General features: G+C 47.2%; 1 protein-coding gene and 1 long non-coding RNA gene across 4 annotated transcripts in view; one reads left to right on the plus strand and one right to left on the minus strand.

The window, feature by feature from the left end:
• Window positions 1–661: 661 nt before the first annotated feature.
• The window catches only part of CACNA1C (calcium voltage-gated channel subunit alpha1 C), a 455,730-nt gene continuing 435,211 nt past the window's right edge, over window positions 662–21,180 (minus strand). For both annotated transcript variants that reach the window (XM_053978340.1, XM_053978341.1), the window contains 9 exons: window positions 20,509–20,610; window positions 19,405–19,532; window positions 18,129–18,263; window positions 16,844–17,196; window positions 14,521–14,649; window positions 13,952–14,061; window positions 11,977–12,080; window positions 8,149–8,466; window positions 662–7,919 (listed from right to left, as the gene is read on the minus strand). In XM_053978340.1, coding sequence (XP_053834315.1) covers window positions 7,623–7,919; window positions 8,149–8,466; window positions 11,977–12,080; window positions 13,952–14,061; window positions 14,521–14,649; window positions 16,844–17,196; window positions 18,129–18,263; window positions 19,405–19,532; window positions 20,509–20,610 — 1,676 coding nt within the window. In that variant the 3' untranslated portion in view covers window positions 662–7,622. The remainder of the gene's footprint in view (window positions 7,920–8,148; window positions 8,467–11,976; window positions 12,081–13,951; window positions 14,062–14,520; window positions 14,650–16,843; window positions 17,197–18,128; window positions 18,264–19,404; window positions 19,533–20,508; window positions 20,611–21,180) is intronic.
• LOC128807782 (uncharacterized) lies at window positions 10,726–12,879 on the plus strand. Of its 2 annotated transcripts, none has more exons than XR_008437268.1 (2): window positions 10,726–11,512; window positions 12,145–12,879. It is a non-coding gene; the product is annotated as an uncharacterized LOC128807782 (long non-coding RNA). The 2 variants fall into 2 exon arrangements; XR_008437269.1 differs by having other exon boundaries at window positions 12,155–12,879.

Raw genomic sequence — 21,180 nt, forward strand, 5'->3', positions numbered from 1 at the left:
TGACAGTTACGTGCAAGTCAGGGAAAAATATTTATATATACATGTGTAACTGAAAAAAAACCCGTTCTTTTTTCTTTAGGCATTATTTTACTGCATCTTAGACTCATGTACTTGGGCTGAGCGCACTGTGATTTATAATGCTGCAACACAAACACAGTGCTCAGCTGGCATTGCGGTGTAATTTCCTGATAACCATGGTAGAACAAATTTGCTCAATCGACAAGCAAATGTGTGGAACGTTACTTGTTATCATCCCATTAGCTTCATGGCTTATGTATATCCTAATTACACTGCATTTAAGCTGAGGGCATTCATTTTCTGTTGCACGTGCTTGGTAAGAAGGAATCCAGTAGAGAAAATGTTAAGTGTGTGGTTGCATGTGAGTCACACGTTGGACATCGCGACACGTCAGAATTTCTGTGGTGACAGCGGCACAGACAGCGGTTGGATTTCCTAAGCTGCTGTTTAGTAGAGCAGGCTGTGGCTGTGCAGACCGTTCTGCAGCCCCTTAAACAGGGACAAGAGCCCCTGAATGGCAGCAGGGCCACCCATGGGAAATAAGGGGCTGCAGGAAGCTGTCTTTGATTTTCAGCCACTGCTGGTAGGAGGGGGCAACGTCAAAGGAGTTTTGATACCATTTACAATATTGAACAAATCTGGACATTGTTTAGAAATTTATTAGCAATTTTAAAATAACATCATTCCTTAGATAAAAATGCAATCTTACAGGAATATACATTTGTCCCACACAGAGTTGACCCTATAGCTCACTGGCGGGCCACTCGCTCTAACTTTCCTCTGTTGATTTTAAAACGTGCGAGAGGGCAAGACGGACTCTGGCACTGATGACAGGCTTACATGACGGTTACAAACTGTACAGCAGTATTTACAAAAGCATTTCTGTGGGTTCATGAAAACTAGATATAAAAGTGTGGAAGGAGGTAAAGAATTGAGACAGGGAAGGGCTTGGGTGGAGGTGCAAGGGAGGGCTGGGAAGGTGGGCAGGGAGCGTAGGGAAGAGTGGGAGAGGAGGTTTATATCTGGACTGATTTATACTTGAGAGAGGTCATTTTACAGCTCTGGGCAATTCAAATGAAGGCAAAACACTTATATTTATCAACATTTATAGCTGATGTTCAGAGCAGGGAATGGTGCTCCAGGGCCTGAACTTAAGAGGTGCTGAGGAACCCCATCTTCCCTGAAGTCACTGGGAGACACTGGTACGCAGTACCTGCTGGGCCAGACCCAAGCCATGCACAGGCAGTACCCCCGGACCTTAAACCCTTTGGATCCTGCAGTGCTCAGTCCTTGGTGCTGATGTGAATTCAGACTGAGTGAGAGATCAGCTCCTAAATTACACTTTCGCTCCTGAAACTGGACTAGATTCCAACCACTTCTTGCCAGAATTCACCCAAAGTGACTCATTCCTTGCTCTGTCAAGCGGCAATTGTTTGGAGGGAGATTCATCATTCGGAATTGATTTTTAAGGCAGTTTTATAAGTATCTCCCCTTTTTTTTTGTGTGTGATGCAGCAATGTTTGTCAGAGATATTTACAATGTCACTCCTCCTCCTCCAAAATCTTCCCACATTCAAACTGTTAAGACTAAATAAGCTTGAAACAATAATTTCTATGAGCAATCATAAAGTCGATGATGCTTAGATAGTATTGGCTGCCAGTCTACCTAGGTGCTTGAGATGGGAACAGACTGACTTAGGATGCTTAAAATACTGAAAGCATTTCAGCCTAACTGGGAGAGAGCTAACAAAAAAACACAGGTATTTAATCACCTGAATGATGATGCCAGCAAATGGTGTCTGAGTTTGTGGTTCTGTCTCAAATAGGGAAAAGCTTTGGAAAGGGGCTGTTGGAATGCTGGCAGAAAAATCTGTGGTTGAGTGGAGTGATGTCTGCTCTTGCCTGAGCCTGTCCCTGCTCCCCTGGGCCTGGGATGCAGCTGCTAATCCTGGCCTAAGGAAATGACCAGGCAGAGCCAACTTCAGGCCGCAGGAGTGGAGGCAGAGTGCCTGACATGGGGTAGAAAAACAACAGCATGGGAGTGTGGAGACAAGCTCCTGATCCTGCCTAACTAAGCCCTTGGTAATGCTAATGAAGATTCCCTCATTACATCAGTCATTGGCGCTGCTCCTCTCAATTAGCCCTTTAGAAAGGGACTTGATTAAGTTGCCTAATTGTCCCCTGCCACCTGAGATCTCTGCCATCCTCTGGGGCTGGGGGCTGTGACACAAGCCCTGTGTGGGCCAGAGCTGTGCCTCTCCCTAGAAGGTGCAGCAGACCTGGCAGAGGTATCTCAAATGACAGCGGACACCCGCGTTTAGGCAACTGAGTCGAGCCCTGTGCCCCTAAAGAAGGCCTGGTTTTTATGCTCAAGTGTTAAGTTCCCCGTAAGGGAGAGGAGAAGAACGGAGAATTTAACTAGAACACTAATGTTTGTATCAGAAGAGGGTTTGTTGTTTTTTTTTTTTTTTTCCCATTCCAGTGTCATGCTACTGAGTTTTGTGAAAGCAATTGGAGCCCAATCTGTCTTCAGAACAGGACGTATCTCCTGCTGTGCTTCTGCCCTCACCCACCCAACCTCAGGGAGCTGTAGCAGCAAGGCCAGAGTGGTTTTAGCTTTCCAGAAACAAAGCAGGAACAGAGATAAAAGCTCCACGGACTGAGATCCCATGGGAAACTTTCTGGATCCCTGGGCTTGCTCACCCAGAATAAAACTTTTAAAGTTTCACAACATTCAAAAGAAGAAAAAAAGAAACCCTGTGCAGCTATTGAGAATTGTATTTCTTAGACTCCTTTGAGGAAGAAAATAGATGGGGGAAAGATGTAATTAAATTTTTCAGGGCCCAATTCTGTTTTCCACATCCTTTGCATCAATATAACTCCTTGGCCTCTAATGCCCTCCAGTCTCGTGTTAGCAAGATGGGAACTGAGGCTTCTGATGGCCTGGAATGTTTTCTTTACATGCACTACAGTTTTCATTATGAGAACTGATAAAATCTCACTGCTACCAGAAACCCCTGACTGGATTCTACTTCAATATTGTTGTGCTCCAAATTCCCCATTCAGTGTTCCTCTCCCCGCCAGTGCCCCTGCTGTGGGGACAGTCACAGCAGGACCATGGATGTATCTCAGGATACTCAGTTCTGTCTCAGTAGGGCTGCTTCACTTCAGCTCCCTGGACCAGTGGGTTGGGGTTTCTCATCTACTCGTACAAAGCAAGGCCTGCAACTCCATCTGTGACACAGGTGACCAACCCCACGGGCTCGGGGTGCTGCCACCTCGTCTGCTTGTGTCTGTGTGCAAACGCGCATACATTTCATACAGCAATCTGAAACTCAGGCAGAAAAGACACAGGAGCCTGGCTGAGACCCATACATCTGTTATATTGGCGTCAGTCTAAAGAAAGCAATGATACATTGCTTTGGAAATTATCAAGAAATGTAAAAAATGCATTTGCCCTTTTTTTTTTTTTTGTTGTTGTTGTCGTCGTAGTCACTGGGGCAGGGTTGTGAGTCAGAAAACAAAGCAGAAATAGATGCGGTTCTGTACATGGCGCCTCTCTGGCTGTCCCTCCGTGCTGGGGTGTGGTGGGCAGGGCAAGAAAACAGGCGGGACCCCTGCGGTAGCAGCAGCATCTACACCATCATCGTCCACACGTCCAGCTGAAGAGGCAGATGATGCACAAAAGGTCTGTGGACAACGAAACTCCAGCTCTGGATCATGAGTTCCACTTGCTTTCCCATCACGTCAGCCACACAGAAATAGGGAAGAAAAAAAGAAATGCACCCGATGTGGCTGACCCAGTACTGTCTGGACTAATGAGCAGGAGTGATACAGGGAGGAGGTTTGTTGTTTTATAAGAAATGTCTTTAGTCTGCAGTGTCCTCTCACGAGTCAGAGATGCTCAGAGGCAAACAGCAGATCATTTTCCCCATTCTTTCCTTCCACGCCACTTCTCAGCCATCAGTTCCTTCAAAGCTTCCATCCACAGCACAGTGATTGTACCCACCATCCACTCCCATACACAGGGAAATGCTCCAGGAACTAAACCTGCCCCCTCCTTCCCACTGTCCCCCAGCCTCTGCCTCACTCGCAGGAGGCAGCAGCTCTTTGCTCAGGCCTGTCACAATGTGCACATTGGAAGTACCTGAAATGAAAAAAAAGGAAAAAAAGCCACCCTCCCCAGAAAGAGAAGTTTGCACAGCTGGCACCAGCAATTACTAAATTTAACACCTCCCCCTCAAACTGCAGAATTCATTTGCATTCTCTGCTAGCCGTTCATTTTCCACTCTGCAGCACCTATGAGGCCTTCCAGGAGAGAGTGGGGTTTTCCCTGGCCATAGGCTCTGACCCCCGAGGGAGCAACATCTTTCACCAAGAATGGCTGGGGCAATATCCTTCCTGTCATTTTCCTTTCCATCAAGAAAAAGCCTAAAAGATGGGCTGTCAAGCACCCAAAGCGCTCGTTGTCACTAATTTAGGTAAGCGCTGTTTCCCAGGAGTGAAGAACCCCTGTTTTCCATTGGGAGGGTCAGATGGATTTTGCAGTGAAAGAAGATGAGTTAGGGAGCCCTTACACGGCATTTTCAGGAACAGGCAGGCACGGGCATTCTTCCCTTTCAAAGTCCCTTTGGAGCACATCAGCAGCAGCAAACTCACAGGGAGACACACGTGTGTGCCCATCTCCGTACAGGCACCAGGGATGACAGGATGAGACTGACCCACACCAGCTGGTTACTTTCTCCAGGGAAGCCTTGAATTATGACTTTGATGACAGATGCTTGTACAAATGGATTCGTATTTCTCTAGTATTTGGTTTTTTTTCAAGGTATCTTGAGCTGATACTGGCCAGTTCAAAAAGTACAGACAAAAATACCCTTTGCTATTTCTCCTTTACGCCCCAGAGAATCGAGCAGAAAAACAAGAGTGTCACAAAAATAACGTAATCAATGTATGAAGTGAAGGGTGTTCTCGGGCATCTGCAGAACCTCAAGATTCGGATCAAAGTTTAGCTCTGAGTCAGATCACACCTCAGAACTGATCTGCAAGTTTGTGAATCATCCTGAGGAGGGAAAAAAAACCCAGCAGTAGTCTAGACAAAAAACAGTTGCATAAAATCTAACAATACCTGCCTGTTTTTTCAGCCTCTCTCAGGGTTAGGGCCAACCTTCAGTGTGAGAGAGTTTCACACTTACTAGTCAGGAATTGTGCCTGGGACATGCTGTGCTGCCAGATGTTTTGTGACTTAGTACCACCCACCAAAGTCTGGGAAGAGGATTGAGACCATGCATAGGAACACCAAAAAGTCACTTGGCACCTGCATCCTGACCAGCCTGCAGCAATTCCACTAATAAAGATCCACAACTCTCTCCCTCTCCCTCTGCTTTTAGCCCAGACCAGGGTTAGATAATTTTACTTTGCCAACTGTTCTGATTCTTGCATTTCTTATCCCAGGATCCTGCTAAAATTGATCAGGGTTCAGCTATTTAATAAAATAATTCTGAAGCCAGATTTTTTTACGCCCTGCTCCTTAAATTGCTGGTGCCAGCTGAACATGTAGGATGGATCTGCCAAATGGGCTTTGGGGGTCTTGCCACCCTTGAGTGGGACGAGACCTTTAGAGGAGCTGAGCAAAAGGAAAGAAAACAAAGCCTGAATAAAATGTCCCAGTCTTGGGAAGAAAGATTCTCTACCAATAAAGTCATCGTGCACGTTAAAAGGGAGTGAGGAAGAAGGAAAATGAACACAAGATATGCAAAATCAGTAACGTTCAACCTGTCAGTGGATTGCAGAATAGTTACTTACACCAGGTACACTTTGTTCATCGTACAAATTAAAAAAGGAAAAAATAAAATAAAGTAGTACCCTTTCCCCAACCACACGTAAAAAAGCACTTAAAAGTTCAAAGGTAAAGCTTGGCACATTCCAAATACGAAATGACTCACTTGACATGCAGCAAAATATACAAGAAGTGATTCTTTTTTTTTCTTTTTTTTTTTAAACAAACTTAATTCAATTCATTATCTTTGCTTGGCACAATTGCAATTCATTTTAAAAAAATATTTGAAAAATACTGAAACTGACCTGAATTCAAGTATAACGGTTTCTTCAACAGAAACATTATCAATGCAATAAAACATCACACAGAATATATCGAAGCGTAACGTCTTCTGGTTTGTTTTTCTTTTTTTTTGTTTCCCCCCACCCCCGTAAATTTTTTTTCTATACAGTTTTAATGCCGACACAACTTACAATTTTATTTTAAAATTAATATTATTGCATTGTTTTTGCATATCTTGTGGAACAGAAAATGCAAAGTTACTGATTCCCTTTTCGAAAGCAGAGACAGTGGTTTGTTTTTGCATTCGAATGGCCCCAGATACAGATCTCACCAAACCCAGCAGCTCAAACCAGGACGTGGAGAACTGCTCTTACACACACACACGCACGCACACGCACTCGCTCCTATTGCTCCCACACTCACAGATACACTGAGCACTAAAAAGAACCCAAATCAATCACTCAAATGTGCAAGACTATATCAAGTGCATTGCCTACTATCCTTAAATTATAAAACAACAACAACAAAAGGTTTCAGTTGCTAGTAAATAAAATTACAAATCCTCGGTGTACATAATGGTTGGTAAAACTCATCTATCGTTATACTTCCACCAAATTCCAATGGAGAAACCACCCCAACCCCAGTTTAAATAATACAACATGATCAAACCAATTTAACATCTGCAAAGGTGAAAATAAACCAAAACAAAAAAGGTAGGTGATTACAAAACGCTGTAAACACTCCCTTCTCCCTCAAAATAATAATAATAATAATAATAATAAAATAGTCAAAATAAAAACTGCAACATGCTTTCAAGAAAATACCAAACTGCGAAACAAGAAGAACTCTGCGCAGGCCCGGCGGCCTCTCAGCCCCGCCATGCCTGCTCTCCCATTGGCTGGCACAGTTGGCGCGCTAGCTCTGATTGGCCGGCAGGACACAGCCTAAACTCTGATTGGCTGGCGAGTGACCGCCCGAGCTCTGATTGGCCGGCAGGGGCCGCTGCCGGAGTCTGGGCAGGGCTGGGCCGCGCCTCGGGCTTCTCCTGCTTCCTCCTCCCCGTGGCCGTGTGGGAATCCACAGCAGAAGTCTTCCTCTCCTTCCGAAGCAAAGGGCCTTGGCTTTATGGAGACGGTGAGGCTCATACAGAATATGTGCAAAATGATTTTTACAAGCAAGGTTGAAAGACACCCGTTTGGCGCAGGGTCCTTTTGGCTAGGGCGATCCACAGGAAGCTGAGGTTCCCCTTCGTGCTCCGGAGGCAGCTGTCGTTCCTTGTGCAGGGACTGAAAAAAAGAGGGAGCTGGCTCTCCTCCTCTTCTTCTCCTCCTCCTCACTCTTCCTTCATGGACACGTGCTGGGGTTATATCCGCTCCTGAAAAGCTTTCTTACACCACCCAACTCTGCGACTCGTCCCAACAGAAATGAATGAAGAACGCTGTTCCGGTTACTCCAGGTCACGAGAACAGTGAGGCACTTCTGAAACAAACCCATTAGGAACATTGAAACAAATAAAAAACCAGCATCGCTTCCAGCCCTGGCAACTACAGGCTGCTGATATAAATCCTGCTGTCCTTGAGCTCCTCCTGACTTATCCTACAATCCGGGTTCTGCACCTCTTCCTCTTCCTCTCCTGCACTGTCCTGCCCTGGGTCCCTGCAGTTAGCAAAAGGCAAGAGGTTGCCATTGGGGCTCTGCTTGCTGTTACCATTGAGAATGTTGTCTGCTGCATTTTCCATCTCTTCTATCGTCATGTCGCAGGCGTCTGCGAGCTCCTGGGTTGTGACCTCAATGAACTTTGGATCTTGAGCAAACTGCATCAGTCCTTCCGAAATCAAGACCTTCAAAAGCAGGTGGGGAACCAGAACACAAAGACACGTGTTAGTACCCTGCAGCATCAACCCTGCCACACCTCCAACGCAACCCTCTTCACTGCTGCGTTTCCTTCTCCCGTTCACACTTCTAAACCCCTGCAGGGAGAAGGGCTCTCCTTCTGCTGCCCTGCTCTTGCAGGGCCATGTTTTTCCAGCTGCCCCTGCCACAGCATCCTCGGTGCCCGTGCGCTCTTACCGCTTCCACCAGGCTGCTGGCGCTGCCGTGGAACTGCCGGCTGCTCCCTGCGGTCGGGCTGGGCACGGTCAGGGACACCGGCCGGGCTCTCCTGGGGCTGCCGCCGCTCTCCGGGTACCGGGAGCCGCAGTGCACCGACGGCAAGCTGCTGTTGAGCTTCTCCGAGGACTCGGCCCCGTCGAGGCGCAGCGTTGGGATGTTCTGTTGCGGCCAGCCCCGGTTGCACGGCGTGGCCGGGGGCGTAGCACACAGCCGAGAGAACATGGTGGGGGAATGGCTTCGCTGGAGCAGGGGACTCAGGCCGGCCACTGCTAATGCCTGCGGACAGAGGAGGGACAACGTGAGCGAGAGCTTGCAGGGCTGGGACAGGGAGGTGCTGGAGAAACCATCCGAGAAAGGCCTGGAGAGTCTTGAGGCTTATGAACACAGCTGCCAGGGTTTGGATGTGTGCTGCAAACTCATCTTGCAAGGTTGCCTTTTCATGGTGTACCCCGTGCTAGTGCCAAGCACTGGATTGGAAATTTTCAGAACCGCAGTTCTTTAACCTGGGAGCCACGGCACTGCCTGGAGGGATGCAGCCCCATTCCCACAGCACTGCCTGGAGGATGCAGCCCCATTCCCCACAGTTCTGCCAGGAGGATGCAGCCCCATTCCCACAGCACTGCCAGGAGGATGCAGCCCCATTCCCACAGCACTGTCTGGAGGATGCAGCCCCATTCCCACAGCACTGTCTGGAGGATGCAGCCCCATTCCCACAGCACTGCCTGGAGGATGCAGCCCCATTCCCCACAGTTCTGCCAGGAGGATGCAGCCCCATTCCCATGGCACTGCCTGGAGGATGCAGCCCCATTCCCCACGGCACTGCCAGGAGGATGCAGCCCCATTTCCACAGCACTGCCTGGAGAATGCAGCCACATTCCCACAGCACTGCCTGGAGGGTCCAGCCACATTCCCACAGCACTGCCAGGAGGATGCAGCCCCATTTCCACAGCACTGTCTGGAGGATGCAGCCCCATTCCCCATGGCACTGCCTGGAGGGATGCAGCCCCATTCCCCACAGTTCTGCCAGGAGGATGCAGCCCCATTTCCACAGCACTGCCAGGAGGATGTAGCCCCATTCCCCATGGCACTGCCTGGAGGGATGCAGCCCCATTCCCACAGCACTGCCAGGAGGATGCAGCCCCATTTCCACAGCACTGCCAGGAGGATGCAGCCCCATTCCCCATGGCACTGCCGGGAGGATGCAGCCCCATTTCCACAGCACTGCCAGGAGGATGCAGCCCCATTCCCCACAGTTCTGCCTGGAGGGATGCAGCCCCATTCCCCACAGTTCTGCCAGGAGGATGCAGCCCCATTCCCCATGGCACTGCCTGGAGGATGCAGCCCCATTCCCACGGCACTGCCAGGAGGATGCAGTCCCATTCCCCACGGCTCTGCCAGAAACACCACCTCTTCTCCAGTGGGGGAGACAGCAACTCATTTTCCCACCACTGACACCACACACAGCACAGACTTTTATTGCCAGTTGCTGGTTTAAGTGTCTTCTGAGGAACCTGAACAGATACCAGATATGAATTTTAGATGTGTGTGTGGTTGGCAATAACTTGAAATCCACCACTGGATTTTAAGGCATCTTGCTGTTGGTGGGAGGATCAATATCTGATGATTATACTTTCAGCCATCCAGTCCTTCCTGTAATCATATACACAACCTCTGAATCATTCAGCCTCCTCTTAAAATGAATTCCTCAAGAGGCCTCTTGTTGCACAGGGCTGATCTGATGCCTTATTGATGGTGACTGCTTCCTTGTTCTATAAGCAAGACTGTCAGAGTCATAAGCTCATCTCACAGAGCTCATGGCTGAGCAGTGAAATAAATGCACAGAAATTACAAAAGCGTGTGGATTCTGTTGTGTCCAGGCTGGGGCAAGGCTCTGGGTTTAGTCTAAGCTAACTGTGCAGAAAGGCACTGGCAAGCCTCCCTGCTCTTCACTGCCTGCCTGAGAATGCTGCCTCAAAGACATGACTTACACGAGACTTAAACTTGCCCTTTGGTGATGCTCCTTCTCTCCACTCACCACAGTGGGACTGAACTGACTAATTTAAACTGGACAGCTCACTTAAAGCTATCTAATGTTCAGTGAAGCTCAGGCCATCTGCCACTGAAATCCTTGGGTACTGATAATTATGTTGTGCTGATGACTTCAGTGTCAGAAAAAAAGGATTTTTCATTCTGAAAAAAGTAATTCTTGGTCACCTGCAAGTTCACCAAGGTTTTCTCAGTAATTAGATGTCAGACTCCTATCAAATTTCAATGAGGAAGAAAGCCCTTAAAACTTCTGAATAAGTCATACCCTGCAGGCTATGATGGCCTCAGCACATCCCTTAAACTGCCAGGACTTCAAGGAGAGACCTGGATCTGTCAGGCAGGACAACAGAACCAATTTTCCAGCTTGTTGGCAGAAACTTACACAAAATGTTTTATCAAGAATGTGAGGTTCTGAGGAAGCTGAAGGACGCTCTCTAGGACTGCTTTGAGCTTCAGCTGGACACATTTACATATCATGATGTACAGCAACAGAATCCACTAGGTTTAGCAGAGACAACCTTTCCACTCTTTGGTCTTATTTCAGGTCCTGTTGTTGGTTAACATTTTAGGTCCTGTTGTTGGTTAACATTTTTGTAAATGTGAACATTGCTGAGTGTTGCCAGCTGGCAGCCAGATGCCTCTTTCAGGCTAGCCCTTCAGTCTGGCTGAGTGACACTTGTGTGGGCAGAGCCCCACCCCTCCAGGTTTTGGGCTGCCTGGTGGGTTGGGGAAGGGTGAAGAGGTTTGGAGGGAGGTGATTCTGTCAGCTGTGTGGGCTGGGAGGGCTGGCAGGCCTGTGTTCCCTCTGCCTGGCCTGCCACGGGAGGGCAGGAAGTCTCAGGAAGGCTGTTGGTGCTGTGGTGAACGTGGGAAGCTGTTTCCTGACCAACTCTCCCTGCTCCAACATGTTTTCTGGTTGTCCCTGCCACAGCTGTAACTCTCTGCAGACCACTGCTTTCTGGAGCTCAATAATGAAAGGATAACTCTCTGGAAGTGGAGATGAGAAAAGCCAGGGAGCCTCAAGCCCACCCCTCTGTCACTCCTGTGACTTCTCACTCCTCCCATTCTTGCTGTGTGGCATTTTCTGCCCTTGTGGCAGCCTAAAGAAGCAGCAAGGCCATTCTACCCTGCCTGAGGGGGTTGCACAGAGCAGGATGCCACCTGCAAGGCTGGCACTGCCATCTGCACCTGTTTCTTTTACGGTGACAAAAAGTGGCAACATCAAAGCAGAAGACACAGCTCTCCTTTGGAGCCTGACAGCTGGCTAATCATCCAGGTATGTGTTTAGGCATACATTTGCTAGGCTCCTGAACACAGGTACAAAGGGCTTAGGAAGCTGATTGATTACATGTAATCAGTTTGTGTTTTAAAATGGCTAATTACACTTACTGGTTACCTTTAATTAATATTAAAGTAGACTGTGCACACTTTATTCATGTGCATACTGCCATCAAAGCCAGCGTAAGTGCACTGCAGCATGAAATTTGGGTAGTTATTTTCATCTTTTTGCTAGTATTTTATTTCATTTTATTCATTCATGAGCATCAGACAGTGATAACTGTGGCTGACTCCAAGGGACATATTCCTGTAGCATTCTGGGAATGATAAAAATCCTGATTGCTAAAACCTGGGCCTTTGGTATGGGTGAGAATCTATCCCAAATGATTTTTAAACAGTGGGTTGGGATGCTCTAGGGGGCACTGCAGGTGGCAGGGGCCACGTCTGGTTATTAACACTCACCTGATGATGGACCAGATGCAAAGGCAGGACTGTCTTCTGTGAGACGTCCACACCCTGGTTTTTCTGTCTTTTCAAACACTCTAAGTGAAAAGATGCTCTTCGACCTGAAACAGCAACACACACGATGTGTCCATCACTCATAACATGCTACAGGTAACCTGGTCTCAGTTTCTTTTAGTGCAGTCCCACTGGACATCCAGCAAAGACTCACATGCTTTAGGCTCTGTCCACTCCCCTCAGCACCGTGCCCTTTCCAAAGCAAATGTGTTTACAGAAAGCACTCAGGCATCACAAACCAACCAACTCCACCTTCCAAGCAAGCTGCAAGGTAGGATTGCTGCAAGGTAGGATTGCTGCAAGGTAGGATTGCTGCAAGGTAGGATTCTGCACACTTTTCTCCTTTAAAACACGTGCAGCTGATTTCCCTCCCAAGCAGTGGCAGCGCTCTCAGATGTGACAGCTGAGACTCTGGTGCTGGGCTGGCTGCACACAACACACAGTTGGGGACATTGTGCTGCTCAGGTGACACTGGCACCCTGCTGGCATGTGATCTGTGTCCCTCAGCTGCCAGACATACCACACTTTGTGAGACTGTGTCTATAGCAAGGTCAAGTGCAACTGAATCCATCAGTGGGGAATTTACTGGTGAATGGAAGGTGACTTAGACAGAAATGAATTTTCAGGATTTGGAAGGAAGGGAAGAGAGAAAAAAACATTTTAGAGGGAGCTGCTGAAACAGACACAGTTGTTTACTTGCTATAAAATTAAATTTTACTTCTCTAAATATGAGAAAGGTACTCCCAATGAGGAATTTAAAACTCCTGAAAAGGATGTTTATGATCAAGTGCTTTACTTCTGAAAAATTGGCAAATAAGTTCATTATTAAAGATTCACACTAAAATATTTTGTGGTCTTCTTCATTTTGTTGACATTTTTTCTAAAGAAGGAAAGATAAATAGAATTCTGAAAATAGTAAGTATCTTTAATATTGGATTGTTGAGAAAAAGCCCTCTCAGGGTTGGAGAAAATATGGTATAACCTAGAGAACGCAGGTTAAAAGTATTTCCTCTTTCTAGAGAAAAAACCCAACTACTAAAATGCGTATGACATCAGTATATAAATATTCACCAGAATGTAGTTAGTGAAGCATTGTATCAAGGGCTGACTGCCTTACAGATAGATATAGAAGTTGTCATTGCCTAATATTTTAAGATTTAAAATAAAGTAAATGTTGTTAGAACAGTGAAACATCCTGAAGGATTTCAGTGAAGACTCAGTAGCTTCACTTTAAATATGACACTACCAGTCTGTCAATGTTATTCTGTAAAAATGTATTTTATACACATGATTCTTTTTAGTTTCTCCCTTCAATGCCCTTTTCCACCACACCAATACTCAGAAAAAGGCTGAAAAATGCTATACCTAAGAGTTCATTTTGTCACAGACTCTTGATACTTTCATAAAACCTTGTGATTCATGGGTTTCATCTCACAGTGAAGCACTTGAAAATCTCCAGGGACAATTAGAGCAGAAGGCAAATGTATGTCATATTAACTTAATCTGACATTCAGTGTGTGCCTGGCAGCAGACAAAGGAGACAGTCTCTCATTTCTCCTTGCTGAATACACACAGAGCAGAACACCGTAGGCTCAAGGCTCACCTATTCAGTGACTTCCTGGTGATTGTTTGGAGAGCCTACAGCTCTCAAATAGACTGCCCTAATTGACAGGCAGGCTTGATCAAACAGATCACAGGGACTGTCCAAACAACCACAGGCTCATCTGCTGACTGAGTGTGAAGCCAGCAGAGCCATGTGCCTGATCAGGATTGTCTGCACGCCCTGGGATTCATGGCCTCATGAGCTGAATGCAGCAAACAGCAACACCCGTGCCCACACAGGCTGGGATTCCTTCAGGGAGATGTGGGAACTCCATCAAGGTGGAGGGAACACAGCCCAGCCCTGCTGGGAGGTTACCTAGAGCTGAGGAGCACAGGAACCCCTTCTTCGGAGAGTGCCGGGTGTCCTCTCCTTTGTTGTGTTCTGGTGGAGTGAGTTGTCTGTTTTCATCATCTTGGTATGCAAGCCTGGAAAGGAGAGTAGAGGGATTTAGAAAAGCAGCTGATACTGGGCAGAAAAAGCCTTCTTCCAGCAGGGAAGCCAGGAAGGTCATGCTAGCAAAGGGATGCAAGAGCAAGCTAGCTTCAAACTATTACTGGTCCAGGAGCAGTAACAAGAGACCATGAGACAGAGAACTCTAAAAATGAGCTCTGGGAACATCAGGAGGTAGAAGTGAATGTGGGGGGCAGCCCTGCAGATGCCTCATTCAGAGAAAGAAAGTCCCAGGTGAAAAAATAACCTTTAATAAGCTTTTCAATGTTACTTCTAGGGCTGAACTGGAATTATTTTCTCATATTTGAGTTGTCTAAAATTTTCTGACCTTCTCCCATAAATTGAAATTTTTGTGGAAATATGTCACCTCTTCCCACCTCTCCCCCTTAATTAAAGAACCACCCAAACACCTTGACTAAAGCTGCAAAGCTCACATTTCGGTAGAGAGCAGACTTGGTTCACTACAGTACTCAATGTCTTCATTCAAATTTTCATCGTAAGTCTCATCCTGAGACACTTCCTCTTGGCAAACAATTGCCAGCTGGCTGTCTCTGGAACTGGAGCTAATGAGCAAAAAAGACAAGTCAAGATACGGAGATGGTAAAGACAACCTGTTACAAAGACAAGAATGACAGGCTCCATCTGTCTAGGTTTATTATGATGCTGAAGAGCCTTCATAGGGAAATCAATGACTGAACAGAGCTACAGAGTTCACAAATACAAGGCAACAATCTTTGTCTGTGTCCTCTTTCACAGGATGAGATTCTTAAACTGTTAAATGTATTTTGTCCTCTGTGACTACCTGCATTCTATGAATGTGCACATCACACTGACCACATTTCCAACCATATGCCTCACTGAACTCACAGTAAAATCTGAATAAGGAATAAGCTTTCTCCCTTGCTGCAAAAGATTTGGTTATGGATTTTAGAGAAGCCTCCTGGACACTCACAGTAACCTTCTCATCTCTGTGATGTGTGGCCTTTGCTTCCCAAATCCCTCAGTCTGCACCAGCTCTGCCCTCTGCCTGCTGGTCACGTTCTCATCCTTGCTGCCTTTTCCACCTTTCGTCCCCTTTTTTAACTGCAGAGTGCTTCTACTGAATTCAGTAGGATCTGTTCAAAGCCTTAGGTGTGCCAGCCCTTAATTCCCTGCTTGCCTCCTCTCTGTCCCTCTGTTTCACATTTCAGCACTCGTATTTTGCTTCATTTGGACTTTACTTTTTCTGAGGAGTAAAGTAAAACCTGGAGGTAGCTTGAATCTTTGAGGTATGGACATGGAGGTAGTGGAAACGATTTCAATTTCTTACTAGCTTTTGCAGAAGAGAGCAGGGTGGCTTTTGTTTTCTTTTTCGTATTTTAGGGACTGGAGGGGCAACATTATCTTGTCATCTGGTTAAAGCAAAAACCATTGGGAGAAATGTGGGTATGCATTGTGTAAAAGGGCCTGTAGGACGGTGCTGCAGTGACCCTCCTCTGAAATGGGAGGGTGCAGAGGGGAAAAAAATCAGTACCTGGCATCTCCTCCTGTTCAACTGTCTGTGTTTAGCCAAAACCATACGGAATTTTTGCACGAACGTGCCAGGGTGTACTTCACTATGCTTTGATCAGAGGATGTGTAGATGTGTGAGCCCAGCTAGAATCTCTAAAAAACCCCAATCTAGAAAATAGCCAGAACATGGACCGCTACTTGCCCCGAGTTGGGAGCATTTTCTGGAGCTGTCACGGTGATCGCTATCTCTATTTCAACCCTACTGACACCAAAAAGGAGAGGTCATATTCAGCATTAATGGGAATTTGGAGTTTGAACAGGATGAAGATAGTGGGTCTTGCACCCAGGCAGCATTAGGGGGGTTATGGAGAACACGTACCGTCCCAGTGTCTCGTAGTAATGTGTCCTAATTCAAGGAACGTGCCCAGGGAAGCAAGGAGAGAAAAGAACACCCCGTTAGCAGTGTCACACCAGCACGAGTTCAGCAGGGAGGAGGGCACAAGGGAACACATGCTGTGCAACTCCCTCAGGAAGGCATGAAATAGAAGAACCATGGGACTCTTCACTTGGGCAATTCTGCACCCACTGAAGTTCCTCTGTCTTATTGTCCTATTCTGACCTTTCTGGGGGCAGCATTTGGCCACCTTTTCACACTGTGTACTCTCTGCACTGAAAAAAAAAAATCCATCTCTTTCCTGCTGTTTCTGAAAGTATTAAAAGAAATCCCCCACTGAGAAAAATTATACTCCTTTTGTGATAGTCATCTGTGTGTAGAGAGCTTGAAAACTGTCCAGAAAAGGGGATTTTCTTTGCTTTGTTTCTGAAAACCTTGCCTCCCTCCTCCCAGAATGTCTTTGGTGACCTCTGTAGGGATGTGACCTGCTGAATGAAAACCCACTGACTTCAACAAAGCTCCCTATTGGGCGATTAAGACATGAAGAGCAGTCTCCTTGAGTCACCAGTTGATAAAACACCTCCCCGTGGTGAAGGAGGGATAAATAAGGTTCCCTTTGGCTCTTACAAAGATTTCCTCCTGATAAAGCCCAAAGAAGTCAAGTGTGTTGGTCAGCAAGAGCGCTGGTGCTCTGCAGTGGCCAGTTGGTGTGTATCTGTGGGCTTTGGCACAAGTGGAGAACCACAAGGCTCAATCCAGGCTGCAGGCTGGGCAATGTCTGGGAGTGACTTTGGCTTGGCAGCAGTGCTCTGGTGTTTGCATGCACCTTCCAACACCTGCTCCCTCGGCTCCCTCTCTGCTGGGAGACTTACCTTTTGGATGGGAGTTTCCAGGGAGCCTCCTGCACGCATATGGTGGGTGACAAGGGGGTCCCATGGCCTTCCACCGTGCTGACAGTGCTGGGGTAGCTGGGTGGGCTGGGGAAGCGACACAGGGCAGTGTTGTTGGCATTGTTGATGTTGGCGTTGGAGCCTGAAGATGAGTAGCTGCTGGGAGTGAAGGTGGAGTCCACCAGCTTCTCATGAGATGGAGACTCGGTATCTCCGTGGTTGTTGCCAGACTTGTTGATGTGCAAAGGTCTCTGGGTGGTGAACGTCTGGGGGAACCCACTCCTGCCGTCACTTTGGTAATAGCTCACGTGGTTTCCAAACAAGCCTCCAGCTCTCTGTCAGAGAAACAGAAAGGATTTTTCCTTTGTGAGTGAGATGTGCAAGGGCCCCGGTGTTTTCCTTCTTAGACTGCTCTTGAGGGAAAAAAAAAAAAAATGAGGACCAAAGTGTGCATGATGGCACTGGTGCTCTCTCTTCCAGAAGGCACTGTGAGGACTTCTCTGTCACAGAGACTAGCTACACACAGGCTGGGGCTTCAGAGGGCTGGCAGGTGTATGTCTCTGCACCTCCCACCAGTCCTGGGGGTCCAGGATGGGCTATGGATGAAAGAGCCAGGGAGCTGCTGTCTGGTTTTCCCAGTGCAGTTACAAAGGAATGTTTAGGTGTGAGGGGGAATTTGAGAAGAGCACCAGAAACTATTAAGCAGCTGGAGGAAGAAATGAAGATAAATGAGCCAGTTATGTACTGTTTAGATGGGCAGTGAAAGGGACTGACAGCATCTTTCTGTAAAGAAAGGAGGAAAATGCCAAAGGACAGGAAAAGAAAGAAAAGAAAACAATTTACCAAAGAAAAGATTTATAAGAAACAGGAATTAAATAAGAGAGAAATGTTTTAGCTAAGTTGCTCAGAAAATTTTCTCCTTCCATAAGGGCTCTACTGGGTCCTTGTGTACTTTTTGGAAGGATGCTACCAGTGCCACTGAAAGGAGTGAACAAAACACTAAAGTGTGCCTGGCTGCTGCTCTGCAGATTGCAAGATGGCTGCACTGATCTGTTCTTTAATTTAGGTTTCATGAGGGAATCTTCCAGTGAGAAGTTTCCCTTGAGAGAAAGAGAGAAGGGATTGGGATAAAACTTAGGACCTAGGTCCACACTATTTTCTAGTAAGATCTACCAAACAAAGAGGGCCCAGCTGAAATGCAGAATGAACAAAAGAGAATGTAGCACTCTGAGCTCAGCCTCAGCTCACAAACTTGTTCAGAACCTACCCGGAAGATATCATCTTCAGAGGCAGCAGAAACAGCTTCCTTCATGGCCTTGTCCAGCTCTTCTTCAGCTGTCAGGTCTCCAGAAATTGCTCGTCGGATCTCGGGCCCAATGTCGTGGAGTGTGCGCAGACCAGCCTGCAAAACAGCAAACTATAGAGCTTCATATCTCCGAGTGGGCACGGGAGAGACAACAGCATTGCCATTTCTTCCTAAACACTGTGGAGCCCCTTCAGTTAACACAGCACCCCCCAGCTCCTAGAGAAACACCAACAAACCCTGTTCTTTCATCTCCACCTCAGGCAGAGAGAAACTCTCTCCACACCAAGGAATGTTTGTGCAATGCAAACCAAGGAATGTTTGTTGCTAGTCCTTGGCTCCATCACAGCAGGACATAGACACAAATCCACAAGCTTGACTGAGCAGGTCTGCGTGCTTTCAACTCTGGGTTCTCAGATCCACAACCAGAAGCTCTAGAGCAGCCACAGTTCCAGCTGAACCACGTACTCTGGTGCCTCAGAAAATCTCTTCTTTTTCATCAGCAGCTTAAATATGGATTTAATAACTAAGCTTCTGGCATTGGACCTACTAAGTCCTCAAATCCCTCACTGACTGGAGTCTGTTCCAAAGAGTCCATCCAGGGCGGTAAGCTGTGGGTGTACCGAGGCCTCGTTCTGTGTTTGTGCCCACATCACAGCACTTTTCAGCTTGCAGAAACTCCAGAGTCACCCTTTTTTCTCAAAGTATCCTCGAGGGACATAAATATCCTCGAGGGACTGCTTGTACAGTCAACAGGATTTTCTCTTTCTGTCACACAGCCTGGTAATCTGCTGAGTGAACATGTATCACAGTGGGGAACAAATCCCAGTCCTTACAGTCTGATGCCCTGTCCATTGGATGGCCTTGGCATCCAGGTATGCTTTTTGCATTTTAAGTGATTTTGTCTCCTGGCAACATGCACTCAGAATGGGTCAAATGTATGTGGGAGTAAGCAAATGTCTGTAGATACCAGTTCAAAGGATCCCAAATATCAAATATTACTGGCAGATTGATAAATTGTGATTATGCCTCACCTGTGCCTTCCATTTCCAGAGCTAAGGGATTGTGAGCCCATGATACTCAGGTATTTATCCAAAAGGATTGGTGTGATAATTCAAGTGGTCTACAAACTCCTTTCCAGCAGGGATAGCCCATTGCAACCCCCAGAATGGCTGAAGAGGGAAGTGGGGCCACCTGTCTCTACTGTACCACCCCTGTCCACTCGGGGCCCGCTTGTCACCTGTAAGGACAGCGCGTTGCGCTGCGAGGGCTTCCCCACCAGCCCCTGCTCTTTACGCTTCTTGAACTTCCGGAAATACTCCTGGATCAGGAAAGTGGCGTAGAACTTCCCCACGGTCACCTCGTCATCTGCAAAGGGAGGGGGGCAAAAAAATAAATTCAATAAGCAGCTGATTTATCGGTGTTATTTGCTCATGTGGAAGGAACACTGGGCACTGCAGTTCATCTCTGCTTTTTATGGCATCAGGAGGCAGGGCTGAAGGAAGGGGTTGCTCTGCAGCCAGAGCTTGCTGTGAACAGTGAGGAGGAGAGGTGCAGGTGGCATTGGGACAGACTGGCTCTGCTGGCACAGAACCCCTGCAGCAGGAGCACATCCAACCTTTGCAGTCTCTGGTGTTGGTTAACCACGAAGGATCTTGTTATAGCAGCAGCCTCCCCGTCTGGGTCAACACATGCTGCTGTCTTGTGACAGCCTGGGGTAAGACTTATTCACAGGCTGGCTCGCCAACAGCCTCTGACTGATCATCCATCCCAGGCCTGCTCTGACCCTTCTCTGCACTGGGATTCTGTCCCTTTGTGCCTAACATGGGTGTGAGTGAACAGAGAAGATCACCTCTCCCCTGAAATGCAGTCACAGCCGTGCTCCCACACAATAAAAACTGTCAGTCAGCCAAAACGTGCACTACGTTTTTCTCCAGGTAGCTCTCCTCCTTTCTTGCAAACCCACTGGAAATTTTAGAAGGCATGGGCCACTGAACTTCAGAGCAGGCTGAGCAAAGCTCAGGACCTGGCTGCTTCTGCTGGCTGACTGCCAAGTGCTGTTTTGTGCCCATGGGGCCACCTGGAAAGTCAGTGAATGCCACACTGGATGCCTACACACCAATTCCCGTTTATACATATTTTTTTCTTTCCCTGATTTCTCAGCAGTAAGAACAGCACATTCATGTTCCTATAGAACAGACCTCAGCCTGATGAAATACTGATAGCTTTGAGAAGAAAGCCTGTCCCCCCTATTCCACCTGATGATCATGAGGTGCACTAGGACAGGACAGGAGGGGGAAAAAAACAGAGATCCTCAGAGACAGGGACAAGATCCTGCACTCACCACCTGCAGGAGGCACCACCTGGTCCAGCAGCTTCATACTGGTGCGCTTCCAGATTTTCTTAATTATTGCTCTCAGCTCTTCGTTGGCTTGCTCCAGGTTACCTGCAGGGTGAAAATCATCAGAGACAGGAATTAAGCAGACCCTGCAGAGGAGCAATTTAATGTCTGGCGTGGAAATCTCAGGAGGTAAATATCAGAGTGTTTTCAGTAGTGGAAAGTTTTGGGCCAAGAGATGCTCAGACCATTCCTAAAGCTCCCTCACAGCAAGAGGTCTTCTTCCTAAATATGCATAGTCATCTCTGGGTAGAGAGGTGACTTTCCTTCTAAATACCCATTTCCTCTCAAATGAGTTACCTTCAGTTTTAATTCTTGATTTATGTACATTCAAACCTCTCTCTTCTCTCTCTCTAGGTGTCTGAAACCAGTATCTTGTCCTTCTAAAGGTGGTTTTTCCTGCAGTTCTTCTTATTTCTCCCCAGCACTAAGGCTCCTGAGGATGCTGCACAGAGCTCTGCATGGCAGTAGTTCTTGTAATAGGATGCAGTGAAGATAGGGACATGGAATAACTTGCTGAGGATGCAACACATGGACAGCATCAAAGGCAGAAACCTGACTCAGCAGGGCTAATTCCAAACTCCTGCCCTGACCGCTTAAAAGATCCTGCTAAGGCAA

This window comes from Vidua macroura, chromosome 5, assembly GCF_024509145.1.
Source record: "Vidua macroura isolate BioBank_ID:100142 chromosome 5, ASM2450914v1, whole genome shotgun sequence".
Lineage (NCBI taxonomy): Eukaryota > Metazoa > Chordata > Aves > Passeriformes > Viduidae > Vidua > Vidua macroura.